The 18,619-nt window shown below is 41.9% G+C and overlaps 1 protein-coding gene and 1 long non-coding RNA gene across 8 annotated transcripts in view; one reads left to right on the forward strand and one right to left on the reverse strand.

The window, feature by feature from the left end:
* LOC109282616 (uncharacterized) overlaps positions 1–5,957 on the forward strand; it is a 43,112-nt gene extending 37,155 nt beyond the window's left edge. For all 5 annotated transcript variants that reach the window (XR_009462477.1, XR_009462478.1, XR_009462479.1 and 2 more), the window contains one exon: positions 5,612–5,957. This is a non-coding gene — a long non-coding RNA (uncharacterized LOC109282616). The remainder of the gene's footprint in view (positions 1–5,611) is intronic.
* Positions 1–18,619, reverse strand: part of TEX10 (testis expressed 10) — a 126,115-nt gene that overhangs the window by 54,672 nt on the left and 52,824 nt on the right. For all 3 annotated transcript variants that reach the window (XM_014603036.3, XM_006260385.4, XM_059728551.1), the window contains one exon: positions 16,792–16,969. In XM_014603036.3, coding sequence (XP_014458522.1) covers positions 16,792–16,969 — 178 coding nt within the window. The remainder of the gene's footprint in view (positions 1–16,791; positions 16,970–18,619) is intronic.

An 18,619-nucleotide genomic window follows, 5' to 3' on the forward strand; every position in this document is an offset into this window, starting at 1 on the left:
ACCTGCGCTGCACAGCCCTGACCCTGCGCATCCTGTGCCTGCTCCAGGCTCACCTGCCTACGCTGAGCAGTGGTGGCACAGGACAAAAGCTGTCCACTTTGTTTACAAGTCCCTTCTTAATAATTCCTAACATTTTCCTTGCCTTTTTGACAGCTGCTGAGCACTGAGCTGATGTTTTTAGAGAACTGTTCACAATGATCCCAAGACCTCTTTCCTGCGTGGTAATAGATAGTGTAGGTATAATTAGACTATAGGTAGAGAGAGAGTATAGGTAGAGATAGTGTAGGCGTAGCTTGGGTTATCTTTGCCCATATGCATCATTTGACACTTATCTACATTGAATTTCAGCTCTCATTTAGTTGCCCATTTGCTCAATAGTGTCAGATCCTTCTGTAGTACTTTGCAGTCCAACTTGGTCTTTACCATTTTGAATAATTTTGTGTCATCCACAAATTGGGCCACTTCACTATTCAACCCCTTTTCCAGATCATTTATAAATATGTTAAACAGCACTGATCCTAATACAGGTCCCTGTGGGACCCTGCTGTTTGCTTTTTTCCATTCCCAAAACTGACCATTTATACACACCCTTTGCTCTCTATCCTTAGGCCAATTTCTAATACACGAATGGACCTTTCCCTGTAATACCATGACTACATAGCTTTATTAAGGTCTCTGATGGGAGACCTTGTCAAAGGCTTTCTGGAAATCCAAAAACAGTATGTCAACTGGATCACCCTGATCCACCTGCTTATTGACATCCACAAATAAATCTAGTAGGCTGGTGAGGCATGATGTTCTGTTGACAAAACCATGTTGGTTTCTCCCCAGCAAGCCATATACTGAACAGTTCTTTTTTTATTATTGTTTCTACTGCACTTAATTCTCTAAATACCGGAGTAGGGATTAACTATAGGGTAAGGGAGACCCGAGTTCAGTTCCTTCCTCTTCCTAGACCATTAGAATTCAAGTCTCCCACTTCCCCTTTCTGCAGTAAATGACTCAATTCATTCTCTACCAGATTCAGAGCAGGGATTCAAGCCAGGCCTTCTCACCTTTTAGGAGACTGCTCTTATCACCAAGGCTACATGGTATTCTGGGATAATCTCCCTCAGCTTCTCCTACTGGAGCTGTTTAATTTACATAATACACACATGAACATAATCATTGCAAGACACTCACTAGCCTGGTTAATCAGGACACTCGGTAGGGGAGTGGAAGTAAAGGAGGCTTAGTTTCTATTCTAGTGAAAGTTTAATTCTTTTTCACTTGCACAAAACTTCAAGGAGAATTTGAAAGCTGCTTCCTCTCCAATTCCTCCAGCCCGACTACCCTGTAGCAGAGTGATTATGGCACTCGCTTGGGTGATGCAGATTAAAATCCTCTCAGACAGTAAAAGAAACTGAACACAGGCCCCTCAAATCCTGGGCAAGTGTTCTCTCCACAGGGAAATAAATGGAGAAACATCTTCATGGATTTATGCCTGAATTATTTTTCTCAGCTGAAACTATTTAGTCAAGGCAACAGAAACTGCATTTTGAGGAAGTAATTTAACTCACCCCAAATTGTCCCAGCTATTCATTCCTAAGTATCTAATGTCATGTCACAACACACTTCCATCTTCCCTCCAGTCCTCCAAATGCACCCTGCAATGTCATTCTGCAGCTACATAGGGTATGTCTGAACTATGGATATAAATACTGTTTAAAAAATTACCCATTTAACCTCCTCTAATTATATTGATTAAATGGTCCTGTGGCAAAGGGGCAGGGTAGCATAGGGAGCCAGGGCCACTGTCAGGCAAGAGGCTCTGGCAGGGGCTGTCCAGGAAGTAGTGTGGATCTGAGCTGCAGCATCTCGCAGCTACTGCAGCAGGGAGGTAAACAGCAGTTACCTGAGGGAGTGGAGCCAGGTAAAGTGGCACAGCGGAACCAGCAGGGCTTAAATAGGAGCAAGTGTAATGTTGGGGCTGCCACTGGGTGGTACAGGGGCAGGCTGCACAGACCCAGGCACACCCATTCCCCCCCCACCTCCCCCCATCTTACCACTAGTTATTTCTCTGCCACAGAAGCTGCTGCAGCCTGGATCTGCGCCACCTCCCAGGCAGCCCCTGACAGCACTGAGCCAGGAGGTAAATGGTAAATGTTAAATGGTAAAAAATATAATTACTGGTTAACCATTTAACCTTTACATCTCCAATTTGAACAGCTTCTTTCTCCTATCCAAGTTTTCAATAAAAGGTCTCAGAAACAAGGGAGACAAAGGGAAAGCTGGCCTTCCTAGACTAAAGAGAACTTGCACAGTCATAAATGTCCATGATTCTCTTTGGAGCAAAAGTTCAACTTCCCATTGGATTAACAGTGTAGAGTTCCTAAAGGTCCAGGTATTGAGGACCTTTCCAAACCAGGAGAACCTACCATGATAATCAACCATGCCTTTCAGCACCATGGAGAAATGACTCTTTCCCTAGAAGAGTGATTCTCCACCTGAGGTGCTGGTAGAGTGTGCCTTAATTCTAAAAAAAAGTTGTTAACCACTGCGCCTAGATGAACATTAATGAGGGACAAACAAACATACTGGCTCTATCAGTGTCCCAAATACAATAGAAATAGCTAACCATACAAACAAACAACAATCCCCTGTGAATTTAGGCTTTATGATCCAGGCCAGCAGCACCAGTCCCAAGGGCTGATCTATCAGCACACCAAACTGGGGAAGCTGCTGACCAGTAGCAACTGGGAATAACAAGCTTCCAAACAGGGAGGATAAACCCATTCTCCACAATGAGAACTCCAAGCAGCACTGTCCTGTCCCCCAGGCAGTGCAAGTGAGCTGAGCCTGGAAGCAGTGCTCTGCCAAGCAGGCATTCCAGGAATTAAACTGAAATCCAGAATTTTCTCTAGCGGTACAGGCAGACCTCAGACTTACGACACAATGGGTTCCTGAAAACCGCGACTTAAGTCGAAACGTTGCAACTCGGAACCAATTTTCTCATACGAAACAATATTATAAATGGGGGATTGGTTCCTGAACCAATTGGTTCCTGAACCAATAGGGCCCAATACCCTATTTTCACCAAAAATACCTCAGAATTTTGTACTTGATCGATTATAGATGAATAATAGTTACAGCAATATATTTATATGGTAAATAGCAATAATATTGATTTGGAAGGACTTCTTTGAGGTGACTTTGCTGGACTTTTTGAAATGCTCTTGGTTGGACTTTTTGAAGGGTTCTTGGCTGGAGTCTTCTCAGGAGTCTTGGCTGCTTTCTTAAAGAAAGTGTCCAAGGAAGTTTGGACAGGTATTCTCCAGGGTGATGCAACAAACTTGTTCACTGGCATGGCGTTGCATCAGATCAAGCGTTGTAAGTTAAAACTGACGTCAGAAAGTTGAAACGGTGTCAATTTATAAATCTTGTCAGCACAAAACATTGTAACCTGAAAGATTGTAAGTCAAGGACTGCCTGTATCTTTGCACTACTACTATGACTGACCGTCTCCCAATTCTTCACAACAAGTCTAGCAAGGTTGAGAACCAACACATCCCTTGGAAAATGCCAGCTCTTAGCTTTAACTTATTTTTTGACCATGGAAAAATAATAGAGCAATTCTTCTGCTGCAAAGAACTCCAAAAGACCACAACAGGTCAGAATATCTTTGACACTATGGATTCCTATTTGAAATCTCTGAGCTTATCTTGCAAATCATTTGTAAGTTTGCACACTTAACAGTGCCAATATTGCACAGCACACAATGGCACCCTTACTAAAAAGATCTTGCTGCATCCCAGGGTACAATGGCACCCTGGTTGAGAATGACTGCTTTACCCCAGCTGTGTGGTTACCAACACATTTGGTACAACCAACCCAATGACTGTCAGAATTATGGTGCACAGTAGTCTTCTTCACATGCTACCTGAAGCAGTTGAAAAATGCCACTAGCTTGCAAAAGAAAGATGGTTTACAGCATAACAGGACTGGCATTATTGGCATTGGTCAGTTTTACTTAAAACGCCCCCATTTCCAGTTGTTTCTGGTCAGGTACTTCCAATGGGCCACAAGAAAAATCCAGAATACAAAGACCTTGGTGTCAGAGCATGGTGCCAAGTAGGCCTGTGCAAATAGGGAACTATTCGATTCGGATTTGGCCAATTCAGATGCCAGAGCTTCAATTCAGAGATCCAAACTGTTTTTCCGATTCGATTCGGCCAAATTGCTTTGGAAGATTCAGAGCTTCGGCCATAGAGTATAATGGGGAAACCAATGAAATATCTGTAACTTTGTTATTTTTAGCCAATTCAGACGAAACTTCAGCAGAGGCTACCACCCCTGCAAGTGTCATCCAAATCAGAAAAAAAGAACAAAGTTATAGATATTTCATTGATTCCCCATTATACCCTATGGCTGAAGCTCTGAATCCCTGAATCTTTTCCGAATTGATTCCAAAGCTCCGAATTGATTTGGAAAACTTAAAGCTTCTAGCGATTTGATTCAGATTCATAGATTTGGCCTCCGAATCATCTAAATCATCTCCAAATCTGAATCACAATCCGAAGCTTTGCACAGCCCTAGTGCCAAGAGATATCTGTCCAGGATTAAAAGCAGTCAGTTCGTGATTATGCTAAACTGCATGCTCGAAGTGATTTACCAGAGAAGTACCTTAATACAGGCAGAAATAAAAAGTCACATGGAAAGACATGACTCAGGGGAGTTTTACTTGCATGGACATAGTGCACACACAAGTGCGCCCGCACACCATACAAGTCCCAAAATTGATTTTAGATTGGTTTAAAGCAAAGCAAACCCCAATGTAGATATTTATTTCAGCTTAAGAGTAGCTTATTTCAGTTTTCCTTAAATCAATCCCTAATCCATTTAAACTAAACTAAAATAGAGATGCTTTAAAATGCACTCTGCTGTTTGCATTAGTGTAGCCAAGCTATTTTCTTTGTTTTTTGTATAAACCCTGCTCAAAGTTTTCAACTAGCTTCAGCAGGGAAACAAGGGGTTGGAATACTGAACAGGGTGCTGTTCATGAACACAGCTCTTCTCTTGCCCCTCTCTATACATTTCTAATAGGCTTGTCACCAGCTAGTAGTAAATTTCCCAATCCCTGAACAGAAATCTTGAGGAAGTGAAAGAATGTACTTTTGCCATAATAGGTTAGATAATACAGACAACAACAGGTCACATGTTTTCTTATTGATTCTTTTAAAGGATCAGGTATTAGCAAGTAAAAGAATGGAAAACAACAACAATATATGTTAGGCATTAAAGTGGATTTGGAGAAAAATATTATTCCTATTATAAATAAGCTTCCCCCGCTATTAATTTCATTCACGGTTAAAAAGGTTGTTTGCACAAAAGAAAACACCAACAAACCAAAAAGCCCCGTAACTGTTTACATATTGCAAATAGGAACATAAATTGGAGGAAGTATGTTCACTAATGAGTAGCGGGTGTTTACCAGAATGTAACAGCAGTAAACAAAAGAACTTCACCCTTATTTTTTTGAAGAAAAACTCAACCAGATAGCACATATTTGGGTCAAAACATTAAGGATTAAGCTCCTAACTATACACTTTATATTCTTTCTTTTAATCCACAGACTTTTACATAACAGTGAAGAATGGTCTACCATTTTAAGCTCCTGTCTGAACACAGCAAAGGAAATGTCAGCATTTTAAGGGCAACTTTTCTTTTTAGTTCGTGTATATCAGTCTTGTATTCATTTTGGTAACCTTTAAAATATTTTTTCTTTGATTTTTTTTTGTTCACCCAGTATCTCAAAATTAACCATATCTCATATTGTCAATGTTTAATTTATTTGTAGTTCCTTCTGCCTGTAAATTATATTTAAGTCCATTTTTATTTCACTTATTGTTACAATAAAGAAATATGTGCAGATGTACTTCACTTCTAAAACCTTATACTGTTTAAAATTTTCATGAAAACCTTTTTTGGTTTTGTATTGCTTTATCAGAGTTGCTCTTAGTAATGACGGTCATTTTTTGTGTTTCTCAGCAGTATTAATTAGCTCAAGCATAACACCACATTAATGCAACTGTAATGCTTGCATTCCAGAACCAGCAAGCATAGACCTGGCTTAAGTATTTTTTCAAAAGCAAGTATTTCTGCAGGGACTGGGGTGATGCAGGTGTTAAGGCACATAGTTAACAGCTCAGAGATCACAAGTTCGAGGCCACAGTAGAAGGACTTATGGAGCGGCCCTGTCACATTCCACCGAACCTGCAAATTCTGCTAAATGCCTTGTCACACAAGGACATGAAAAAGGAAAGGAAGAATTTCTGTGGCCTTCCGCAACACAAACACACTCTTACAGGTCTAATGCAGTTTAGAACAAGTGCAACTGCAACCAAAAGATATTTAGTGATTCTCCATGCCACTGCAGACACATAGACTGCCTCTTATTCCAAGAAAGCATTGGAAAAGCTATTCCAAGAGGTGGTATCCTATACCAATTTCCCAAAGATGTCATGGAGTAACAAACCTGTCCAACACCTCCATGGCATTCTAGGCAGGGACTGACTTCCTCCTTAATCTAAAAAGTAAACAAAACACTTAAAAAGGACCACACGTAGTAAAGTCCATGCACAACAAGATTGGACATCAGGAAAAAACTCTTTACAGTGAGGGTTGCCAAAATATGGAATGGGCTTCAAAAGGAGGTGGTGCTTTCCCCTACCTTGGAGGTGTTCAAGAGGAGGTTAGACATGCACCTGGCTGGGGTCACTTGACCCCAGAGCTTTTTCCAAATCTATAAAACAATGGCAAATGAGAATGAGATAAGAGCTCTCCAAAAGCTCTGGGTAACCCTAATGTCAACCACCAGAAAATCTGATTTCCCAACTGAGTCCATGTTCTCTGGAGAAAGTGCTACAGGTGGCTTTTATTTTTATGACCCAGACATAGGACTTTCTCCTTCCCTATAGCCACAGTTGCACCGTTTTGTAAAGGCCCAATAAAGAGGGAGCAAAAGAGACCAGGAAAAAAGGAAATGGCTCTACCTGGCTCCATGAGACTTCATATAGGAGTTTCTCATCTCTAAAACAGTGTGACCCATTCCCTTATAATTCCCACTTCTCATTATTTGGGCAGTAGATTTTAGAATTTTTTCCAAGGCATAACTAGCATGGGGAAAACAATCTTATAATTTTCCAAAAATGCAGGCTTTTATTTGCATTGTATTACATATTATTTGTGATATCCTGACATGAAATGAAGGCAAAACAACCCTTATATAAATTCAAACCAAAAGATAAGAGAGGTGGTTAGCTGTGTTACTCTGAAGTTCAGGCAGAAGGGAGGACACAGCTGCACATCAGAGGTCAGAAATTCATAAGTTTTCATAGGTGATAGCCTATGTCATTTATGAGAACCATATTTCAGCTATGAAAACCAAAACAAAAACATTAAAGGAAAAAACAAAAGTTATTTACCAGTAACTGGAGTTCTTCTTGCACACCTACATGCTCTCACTTGTGCATACTGCTCGTGCCCTGAGCCATCTATCATAACACTTTTTGTTGTAGCAGCACTGGGACGACACACACTGGCCCTGTCTCCTCTGGTGCCCTGAGCTGAGGGGATAAGGCTGATGCCTACTTCCTGCTCTTCAGTTTCTTTTCATCCGACTCAGAAAGAGTGCTGAAGTCAAGTGTGTATGAGGATAACACATCCCAGAGGACTCCAGCTACTGATAAGCAGGGGCAGATTGGTGGGGGAGAGGGGTTAGGGAGTCTTGTGGCCACGTTCTCTTTAGATGCTAAGACCTCCAGTCCTGATTCAATAATAACCAAAAAGTACTTCCTGCAGAAAGGCCTTGTGGCAATGTAAACGTATGTATCCTTCAAGTCAAGGAGTACAAAACCATTCCCTGGATGCATCTCATCCTGTATGACCATTGCCAGAGTCACTATCTTTCCTTTAATTTTGGAATCAGGAAATAACTGCTGTAAAACCCTTTCCTCCAAGCTGTGGGGTAACTTTTCTATTGCCCCCAAAGCCAATAGAAGACACTGGCCATCTCATGCCAGTCTGTCATGATGAGAAAGGTCCCTGGAAATGGATGGAAAGAGGGACTGAATGACCATTTGTTACCAGAACTCAAGCATATTAACCAGCATGGTTTGCAGAAGGAAGTTTGCAAGCAGGTATCTTACATCTGGGCTTGGGACAGAAGTTACACAAACTGGTTTAAGTGATCTGAAACTGGTTTAAACCTGTAACAGAACAAAAGCTCAGTGCACATAAACCAGTTTCAAAACTGGCAAGCTCAGCTAGGGATGCAGCCCAATCTGTGAGGGGGACGGGACGAAACAGGAAGGGACTGCCCCCTTCCCCACTCCAGGCAAACCCCAGGTGGGGTCTGGGGCCAGGGAGGAGGGTTAAACACCCCTTCCCTTGCTCAAACTTACTGCTGGCTGCAACTGTGGACTATAAATCCCAGAGGCACCTGGAAGCAGGAAAAAGAATTGATAAGCAACCCTGCAGAGTCCTGCTGCTGTAATTCTAGACTACAAATCCCAGAGACCTCAGGGACAGCAGGAAGAGGAAGTGAACATGCAGCCAGAGAGCCCTGCTCTAGCATCCCCTGGCTTCTGGCCTAAGCCACTCCAAGCATGTGGCTGCATTTCCTGAATTTCTTCTCTGTTTACTTCTGTTTCAATTTAATCTGTGCAACTTAGACTAACCTGCAAAGACTGAAATGATTCAGCCTCGGGCTTTTTGACTGTCTATACTTAGGGGCTTTAATGATTCAGTCACCAGGGCTATCTGGAGGCAGGGGTCCTGGGGAAATGAAAAGTAGACTGCAAACAACTGTTTTTGTTAGTGTGTTTTTTTAATCCTTCCTCAGTGATTTGAATTTTCAGTGTACAAACGAGACATATGTGCCTGAAAGCTTGTAGCTGGTTAACCACTGCCTCAGAGAAGTTCAAGGCTGGAATTTTTGGATATATCTCCATGAAAAACAGTGGCTTTAATGCACAGATAAAAGAACCAAAGAGTGGTTCTGGAGTCTATAAGCACGGCTGAAGCCTCTGAGCTGGAAGCAGCATTAGCTGCATTTAATACTTCCTGTAAGCCTGTGTGCGCCATCAAATGGCCCTCAAAAAGCAAGGGCACCATAGACTGTCCTGAGAATATATCTGCCAGGTTTAGAATACATTCATGGACTTAAGCTGTACTGGGCAAACACCACTGGATAATTTGTTATCTTAAATTGTAGGCTCATGGACAAATGACCTGTTTCTGAAATAGTCCAGACTTTTCAGCTCTTTGTCTTCTCACTGGCATCTGTCAGCACTGACAAATGCAATACCAGATGAAACTATAAATATTCCACCCCTCTAGATAGGAAGTGTTAGGCTTAAACTGATAGGAACCAACAAAGTGCTGCATCTCAGACTAGTGGTTGGGAGGAAATAAGGAATAATTACTGTGTACTGCCCTTTATCCCCTATCCCAAGGGTGGGCAATTATTTTGGCTGGAGGGCCACTTAGCGACTTTTGGTGAGATGTCAAGGACCGCAAGGGTAGCCTCTATCCTTAACAGGTACCCCACCCCCTGGTCATCATCTTGGGAGTCCCACCCCTTAACCCCTGACCCCCTTAACCTTAAGTCCCTCCTCTTCCCCCCCAAAAATACTCTGCACGGGGGGGGCATTTTGAAATAGGAACAAAAACAAATCATATACTAAAAATCAAACGTCTATTATAATGTGTGTTAATTTTATTCCAATTTTTTTTTTCTGATTTGTCTTAGTCTTTTGTGTGTAGAGGAGTGTGGAGGGTGTTTGTGGGGGGGGGGGGGGTGTTGCGGGTGGGTGTATGGGAAGGGCCTGGGAGGATGTGGGTATGGTAGTGTGTGCTAGAAGCCACAGGGAGTCACAACTCTGTGCCTCCCCATTGGACTCCCAGTACTCCAGCAGAGAGCTGCACATGGAAACACAGAACCAGCCCAGCCTGACCCAATGGTATGTGGCTCCCGCCTGCAGTGCCAAGAACCCCACGTACTGGCAAAGAGCAAGCCCAGCCCAGCCTGAAGCCACACAGTTCTTGGCTGCAGTGCCAGGAGGCCCAAGTGTTGGCATGGAGTCAGCCCAGCCCAGCCTGATGGCACACGATATATGAAAGCCCATGAATCCTGCTGGCTCTCAGAGAGGCAGCCACAGGCTGGTAATAATGGTCTTTTAGAAGGTTCCCATGAGCCAAATAGAATTGCCCGGCAGGCTGGATCCAGCCCATGGGCCATATTTTGCCCATCCCTGCTCCACCCCCTCTGGGATAAGCTCTGGAAAAGCATGGCAAGCATGTGCTCTATGAGTACTGCTAAGGCAAAAAGTCTCCAATCAAGAACTCAGGACACAAAACAAACCCATGAGCGGTGATAATACGTATGTGGTCAATTACTCAAAAAGAACCAATTTCCAGAAATCTATTTCCAAAGCTAAAATCTTATACTTAAAAAAAAAAGTAATATTTATGTAATTAAGCTAATGGTTTCATTGGTTGCATCTCTGAGTATGATAATGTCACGGCGCAGGGTCCTGTGGGATGGCCGTGATCTCCCCAAGGCCCCCTTTCCGTGCCAAGTTGGCCCAAAGGGCACCCTCACTTCTAGCCCGCCACGTCTTTGATGGAGATTAAATATATGGAAAGCTGCCTTACGTCCTCTTGGAAACAGTTTGTTGTAATATCTGACCCCGTGGACTCCCGGACCTCCTTGTAGGTCCTGCTCTGCAATGGATGCTTTGGGGTCATCCTAGCCTTATGGGCTATGCGTGGCTCCAACCTCCCCTTTACCACACCCCAAGCCTCGTATCTGGAATTGCCGTTGTTCGGTCTGGGCCTTGTTATAATCTGGCCCTTTTCCTCTCTGGGCCCTGTGTGGCCCTGGTCTTGCCTTGTGCCCTCTCTAGCGCTCAGGCTCTCTGCGGCCCTGGTTTCGCTCAGCGCCCTCTCTGGTGCTCGTCAATGCTGCCCCCTTCTCTAGGGGCTTCTCATCAGTGTCCCCTCTCTGGGGCTTGGGTCAGTGCACCCCAAATGCTGTGCCCTCACTGGCGCTAGGGTCCCCACACTGCTGTGAGTCCCCTATGAGGCCTCCTCCAACCCCTAGTAGTCTCACTCAAACCACCGGTATTAAACAGTAAACAAAACGCAAGCCCCTCGGCTATAACAAACTGAAGCCGCCCGGCTATAACCACGTTACTCCAAACACCCCAGGGATACTCCATCCTTTACCCGGATCGGGCTGTACTTGCAGTCAGGCCTCTCCTCTCAGCTTTGCTCCAGGAGAGCTCATTCCCCCCGGTTGCTGGTAGGGAACTGCTAGCCTAGCCTCAGCCCCTGGGCTTTATATGGGAGCTAGGCCCTGCCCCTTCTGGTCAGCTGACCTCCTCTGGTTGCCCTGGCAACTGGCAGCTGGGCTCGTCACTCACTAGTAGGGCTCTTTCCCTAGCAGTTTTCTCCCTTCCTAGGAGCAGGGCACCTAAGTGCTCTACGACAGATAAGAATGGGATAAATTGTTTCTTATAAAAGAGTAAGTCACATCAGACATTCATCTCCTTAAAAACAAACTACAGTGGGTCAAAACAAGTATATTTGTTACTAAATTTGAGCAGATAGTCAGGATGAGCCAGAAAATGAAAACATGAAGGTCTAAACAGAAATATGAATACTGCCATGCTGCACATCCAGTGCAGTTTATAATACACATTTTGGCTGATAGCATGTTAAGACCTACATCGGATCGGAAAACCAAGAGCAGAAAACACTGCATATTCTCACGGTATCTGAATTCAAAGTAACCACGTACAAAGTGACTTGCGGCCATTGGTCCCATCTTATACTCACTGGACCATCCTGTTTTTAAACTCTCTGACCCCTGCCCATTTCTAAATGGGAAACAGACTGCAAAATTTTTTTTTTTTCAGTTCACTGGTAGGAATACAGATGTCAATCATTTGTCCTTATGTTTCTATTGGTTGTGCCTAGAGGTAAGGCAGTATACAATCAGGAAGAGCAAGGTTCGGAGCCAGCCAGGGTAGGAGGGAGGAAGGTGGCCTTTTTGTGGTGGCCTCACCCCTTGGCCCAGCCCTCACTGCTGACTGGCAATGCAGTGGCCCCACCCCTCACCACTGATTGGCCGAGGGGGATGGTGCCCCCCCCCCCAAGGGAATGTCCTGTATTCTGGGGGTGCACCCATGGCCACCCTACCCGTCGCTAAGCATGAATAAGCGACAAAAAAATTCCAAGTATTAATTCACTAAATCCTCAAAAGAACTTGTGTGAATTGGAAACAGCAACACCTCATTTTACAGGCAAGGACACCTTAGCACAACAACATTATAACACAATGTATGTTCCAACTCTAGTTATTGTAGCCGCTGCTATTAACCACTCTGATCTGTAATAGATAAACAATGGTTCTCCTAACATATTTTTCCCATCACAGACTATTTCTCCTCACCTATCTACATGCATACTTTCAATGCATCTCTTACAGATCAATAGTTAAGACTGATTTGAAATCTTAACTTAAAGCATGGACTAAACTACGTTGATATGTGTGGAGAATACTGGACATCTTCCCCACCTTACAGCAGCTACTTGTTAATGAGTACGGAATAGATTATGTGAGAATTTAAAAGCAATTCCATTCATTTATACATTTAAGTTAATTTTAAAGTGTATTCTTAAAGGAACTGGCAACCATATCAGGAAAATGTCTCAAATGATCACAGATCAGATGTCTCTTTACTCAAAACTGTCAAGGACCTGAATCCTGTAGCTTTGGTAGTTAATAGTTTCTGAAAATAAAATTATGACCTATGTGATTTTTCTCGTTTCTGTTCGTAAGTCAAAGTTTTTCCTTAATCAAGGGACAGAGAATAATGTTCACTTTCAGAGATACCAAAGGAATTCCTTCCTTTCAAAAAGGCTACCATCCCTCTCAAGGGGATGGAGCCTCCCAGCTGCCCTTCACAAAAATGACCCTTGCCCCCATTCAATTGATCCTCACATTGCTTTTTTTCCTACCTCCTAGAAATCTGAGAAGCCATCTCTCACAAAAGCAAACTGACTTCCTGTGACGCCAAGGGAAGAAAAACAAACAAGCAAGAAAAAGCAAGAGAGAACAAAACCTGTTCTTAAAAAAAAACAAACAAAAACAAAACAAAAAAAAAAACACACATACACAAAGAAAAAGCCCACAATTTCAGTTAACCAGGGATGACAAAAATGAATATATATTAATAACAAATGCATACTGTCACTATTGGGTTGAGTCTGCTCATCTTTTATGAGCATTTCCATTCCTTAACATATTCAAATTTCTTTTAAGTCTAACATGTACAGTGAATTTCCAGTGTCTGTAATGATCCTTTGGGGATAATGAAAACATGCTCGTAACACAGCCTAAATCACTGATGTATACTTTTAATCTTAACTCCAATCTCACACAATTTTAATCCAAGGATATAAATATCTATCCATGTATGCTCACTGACACACACATACATATGGTTTATAAGGTATCGATAACTAGCAAAAAAAATCCTTTTAACAAATGAAAAACAATTACCAAATATAACAATGAGCCAACAACACTGCTGAATAGGATCTATTTAAAGTGCTAGACAGATAAGCAGGTGGCACGGACAGAAAAAAAACCCCTAATAAATAAAAATGTAGCCTCACAAAGATGACGTTGAATAGAGGGGAAACAGTGGCACCTAGTGGTAAGGCAGCCTTCACAGACATACAGAGGGATGTGAATGTATTGATCTATATAAAGACTCATACCGGCAGAGCCAATATATGTTACAACTTGGTGGCTACATAGCAAGTACCAGAGCCCAGCTTTTAATACAGAATTGTGACACAGTATGAGCTCACACAGCTTTTCCTGTTTGTTCTGAGAACTTACTTTTTTAATCCTTGTTACTAGAATCAAAACATGCACAATGTAGAAGCTCCATTTCTGTACTAGGAAACTAAACTTCTTCTGAAAACTGATGTCAGCAAATGGTCCCTTAGAACATATAGTGAAAGATTCCAGTGCTAATTTAGGTGGGGTAAGAAGACTTTCAAGGCTCCTGTTATCAGTCTTTCTATGCCTGTTCTAAATGACTTGCTCCAATCTACAAGAGCAGCATCTTTAGAAATGACTCCAAAGGGAGCAACTGCAGCAATAAGTTTGCAGCAGTTTTTTTTCCTAATGTATATGGAAACATGGGAATTGCCTTACTAGATCAAAGCAATGATTTGTCTAACAATTTCCTGTCTCCAACAATGGACAGCACCACTACCAGAAGGTATGCAATAAGCATTTACAGTAGAGGTGCACCAATACATCAGTCCAATATCAGATTGGCACCAATATAAAGAAAATTATCAGTATCAGAAAATTGGCCATATCAGGCCACTAATTTGGCCAATAAATGGCCCATGCATGCACGCAGCTGCACCACAGCACGTAGACAGTGAGGAGCACAGCCTGGCAGCTTGAAGAGCTGCTTGCAGCTGGTAAGTCTGTTGTGGTAGAAGGGGAGGGGCAAGGGAAAGGGTGTAGGCAGACTAATCAAGGCCCCCGCAGTGAGGAAGGAGTGTGGCTGGGGCCGGGGCCAGGGCTGCCCAGCCAGGGCCTGGTGGGCGCAGGACAGAGCAGCAGCTTGCTGGGGGCATGGCTCCTGTTGCTATGTGCCTCTCCTGCAGGAGCCAATGGTCCAGTGCCGGATAAGCGCACAAACAGCATGCACTGGCAAAGTCCCCCCCCCACCCCCAACCATGCAAGCTGTGGCCCCGTCCCAGCTGAGCACTACTTGCCCCAGCCCCACTCCTCCATCATCATGGGGGCCTTGATCTGCCCCCCCACACCTCTTCCTTTCCCTCTCCCCACTCCCCTTCCACGACAACAGACTTACCAGCTACAGGCAGCTCTCCATGCTGCCAGGCTAGTATCGAAAAATCAAATCTGCATTGCCCGATATGCCCCCTTAAAAATCAGCTAATCAGTATCTGACCCAAAAATCTCTATTGGTGCACCCCTACTTTACAGCATAACCTACCCTTAGGAGGAAGTTGCTTATGGCTTGTCTATATCCACTATATTCAGACAAGTAGTGTTAAACTGATGTAGTTCTTTTGGCTTAACCCTCTGACTGGATGCACACATGACAAACTAAACCAGAAAAAGATGCTCACTGCCTGTCACAAGGAAGAAGGTTAAATTAAATGCATTACCACTCCATTGCAAAAGCCTTGCCTACTTCATGAGTGTCAAAAATTCAAGAGCTGCCTGCCACACTTTTGTAGGTGCCAAAAGAACCAACTGCCCCTACCTTGTTGCCAAAACAATTTCAAGTATGTAGCTATGCAGGTAGTAAGAGAAAAATATGCCACACTGGAAAAAAAAAACTGAACCACTGAACCATTTGTTTTATATCAAAACAAATGCCACAAGGAAAACAGTCCTGGCAGAATTATTTTTCAACATTACATTATTATTTCAATAACTACCTCTAACTGAGGCTGCCAATGAATTCCAATAGGCTTTACCATGGAATTTAAATTTAAATCTGCCACAAACTACACATGAGGTTCACAGGATGGGGTGTTATATAAGTTACTAGCAACTTGGTGCACTATCTACATTATTCAGCAGTAATTACCCAAGAGTACTAAGCAGGATATCCTAAGCCAAAGCCAATAAAAGCTTTGTAGCACATAACAAATGCATGAAGATGTGATGTGCTACATATCTCACAGGAAAAAATAAGTTTCAGAGAGCATTAAAAAAAAACAAACTGTGCACTGGAACAGGCTACCAAGAGAGGTTGTGGAATATCTATCCTTAGGAGATTGTTAAGACCCAGGTAGACAAAGCTTTGGCTTTGATTATATAGATGGGGATAGTTCTGCTCTGAGCAGGCGGTTGGACTGGATGGCCGCCTAAGGTCCTTTCCAACCCTAATTGTCTATGAGTTTATGTCTATAAACTTTTTTCAATACCTCCTCTAACGGCTTACTTATCTTGAGTTCAGCTGTACAGGGATCAGAACCAAGAGAAAAGAGTAAATAAAAATGTAAACTTTCCTAAAATTAATCTTAAAAGAGAGAGAGAAAAAAAGGAGCCGTTAAATATCATGGGTGAAATCTTCGCAATTTCTGAGACTTCAGTTGAGCCAGGATTTCATCTAATGTAATATCAGATCTCAAGATTCTTCAAGGTAAGAAGAAATTAGTAGTAAGTGGTTAATTTATACATAAACCACATTCCTAGCCATTATCATTATACTGTTGTTGCCATAGTCAGCAGTAAGGGTACATCTAAAACAACCTGAGGCAAGGCAGGATATGGCTACACAGATTGATTTAGAGTGCTTCAATACAACAGGCACCACATGAATATACTTGCAGGATGTGCTGACAAAATGATTATGGAAACTGCTTTATGTGGTGGAATAAAGAAATTGTAAATTACCTTTAAAGTAAGGATTTTTTTTTTTAATTAATAAGGTACAGAAAGGAAGTCACTGGAAGGACATGTTCAAAGTGAAGAACTGGAGACATAATTGATCATCACACTGAACTCCCATTTCTATGTATGCAAATCACAGGACATCTGTATCAATATATACCATGTAAGATCACTGTTCTTATACAAGTGCACATTAGTAACATGAGCATTACACTGTTAATAAACACACACTGTAAAATGGCCTCTTTTTAGGAAAAATAATATTAAATGAATGGGACACTTACCTCATATGCAATATCCCAATCAGGGTGGCAGCTAGTTCTGAAGACATTCTTCCCATAATGCAGCAACGACTTAAAGAAGAAAGTAAACAGGTTGGTAGACATGGTAGGAAGTACACAAGCTGTACTAAACGTCGCTGTGACTCAGCTGGAAGAAGAACCAGAGTGCCATCTAGTGGATCTAAACAACAAAAAGGTACAGAAAAAGGTTAATTTAATATTGTCTGACAAAAATGTTTTTTTCAGCATTGTTTAAGGTGTTGAAAAATCAAGACAATCTTCCTCCAGTTCTCAATTTTGACTAGCTGGCCTCTCCTCCAAACCTGCAACACTATAAAAACCACATATACCTATTCAATTCTACAATCTACTGTGAATGGATGATGAAAGGGGACAACCTTAACAGTGTGAAGGGAAAACAATCAAAGTTATTGTCCGAGAAGAGAAATTAGGAGAGGAGGCAAGAAGTAATCAGGAAATCCACTGGGGAGATGAAGAGAATCATAAAAAACAAGCCAACCAACCATCTTGCACTTTTCATTTTCCAAGTGTTTTCTTTACTTTGTTGACTAAGTGTCACAAAGCCATGTGAAAAATTATTTGATTTTGGTAAGTACTTCCTACTAGACTGTGTTCAGGTATGCAAGATCCACAAGAATTCCCATTCAAGTAAACTTGAAGAAAAACTCAATAAACAAGGAAGACAAACATGGGGGAACAACAATGTTTTGGTTTATATTCTAGTCACATTTATACAGTTTTCTTCCTAATCAGAGAAAAGTGAATTTTAAGAAGCAAAAATTAAGATACTTCTGCATGGTTCTAGCACTGCTCACCACAAACACTCTCAGACTGAGTCAGGTCCAAAAATTAAGAGAGCCATTTAAGATGATGTTAAAGATTTAAGTGATGTGAGGTTTGGTTCCTTTTAATCTATCTTGCAGATTATAGCTACACTTGACTGAAGCTTAATTTCACTTTTTTAATGAAAACTGAAAATTCTAATCACTTGACTCTAGAAACTTGGTGCTTTCAGGAAAAATAACTAAATGTCGTTAGACTTGCAGTAAATTTGCTAGAATTGGCAACACCTGTTAGTTCTGCAGCTAGGACCCTTTGGACTAGGTGACCTCCAGAAATTCATTCCATCCCTACTTTTCCAAGTTATTAAGATTTTCTGCATGAAATTCACAGAACAGAATATACAAGAATCTATTATTATAAAAGCCATTTGAAAAATATTTAAGTGTCCTACATCCTGATAAACCTCAAAGCATTGTATCAACTTTTACAGAACATCAGGAATCTTTCATCCGCAAATGCAAGTCAATCAACTCTGGACTGGAGCAACAGCATATAGCAGCACTACTTTTATTAACTAGTTGATCACTGTAGCAACTGATAGTCTCAATTACGAGCAATGCCATTATCTGGCAAAAAGACAGCCCATGTCCCAAAGAATTTAAATAAAATAATGTATCTAACTGACAGAAGGAACACTAGTATTTTGAAATTCTCTCCTAGCAAGAGAATGCCACTTTACAAGAGTTTCATCCAAAAGACGATATGCAATGCCCCCTACAGCCACAGTGATTTAGTTAGCACTAAGTGAATAACACCCATTAAAAGCATTAAACTACTGCTCAGTTTATGGAAACACAAAATAAAGGAAATGCTCCCAGGTCAAGGCTTACACAAAGATCAAGTTTCTAACAGACTTAAGTCTGGCTTCTGTACAACTTAAAAAAAAAGGTGTTTATGTTATTTTTCACAAATAAAACTGCTACAGCTGTAATTCTACTTGTAAATCTCCAAGGGAACAAGACACCAT

The sequence above is a fragment of the Alligator mississippiensis genome, chromosome 5 (genome assembly GCF_030867095.1).
Source record: "Alligator mississippiensis isolate rAllMis1 chromosome 5, rAllMis1, whole genome shotgun sequence".
Taxonomy (NCBI): Eukaryota; Metazoa; Chordata; order Crocodylia; family Alligatoridae; genus Alligator; species Alligator mississippiensis.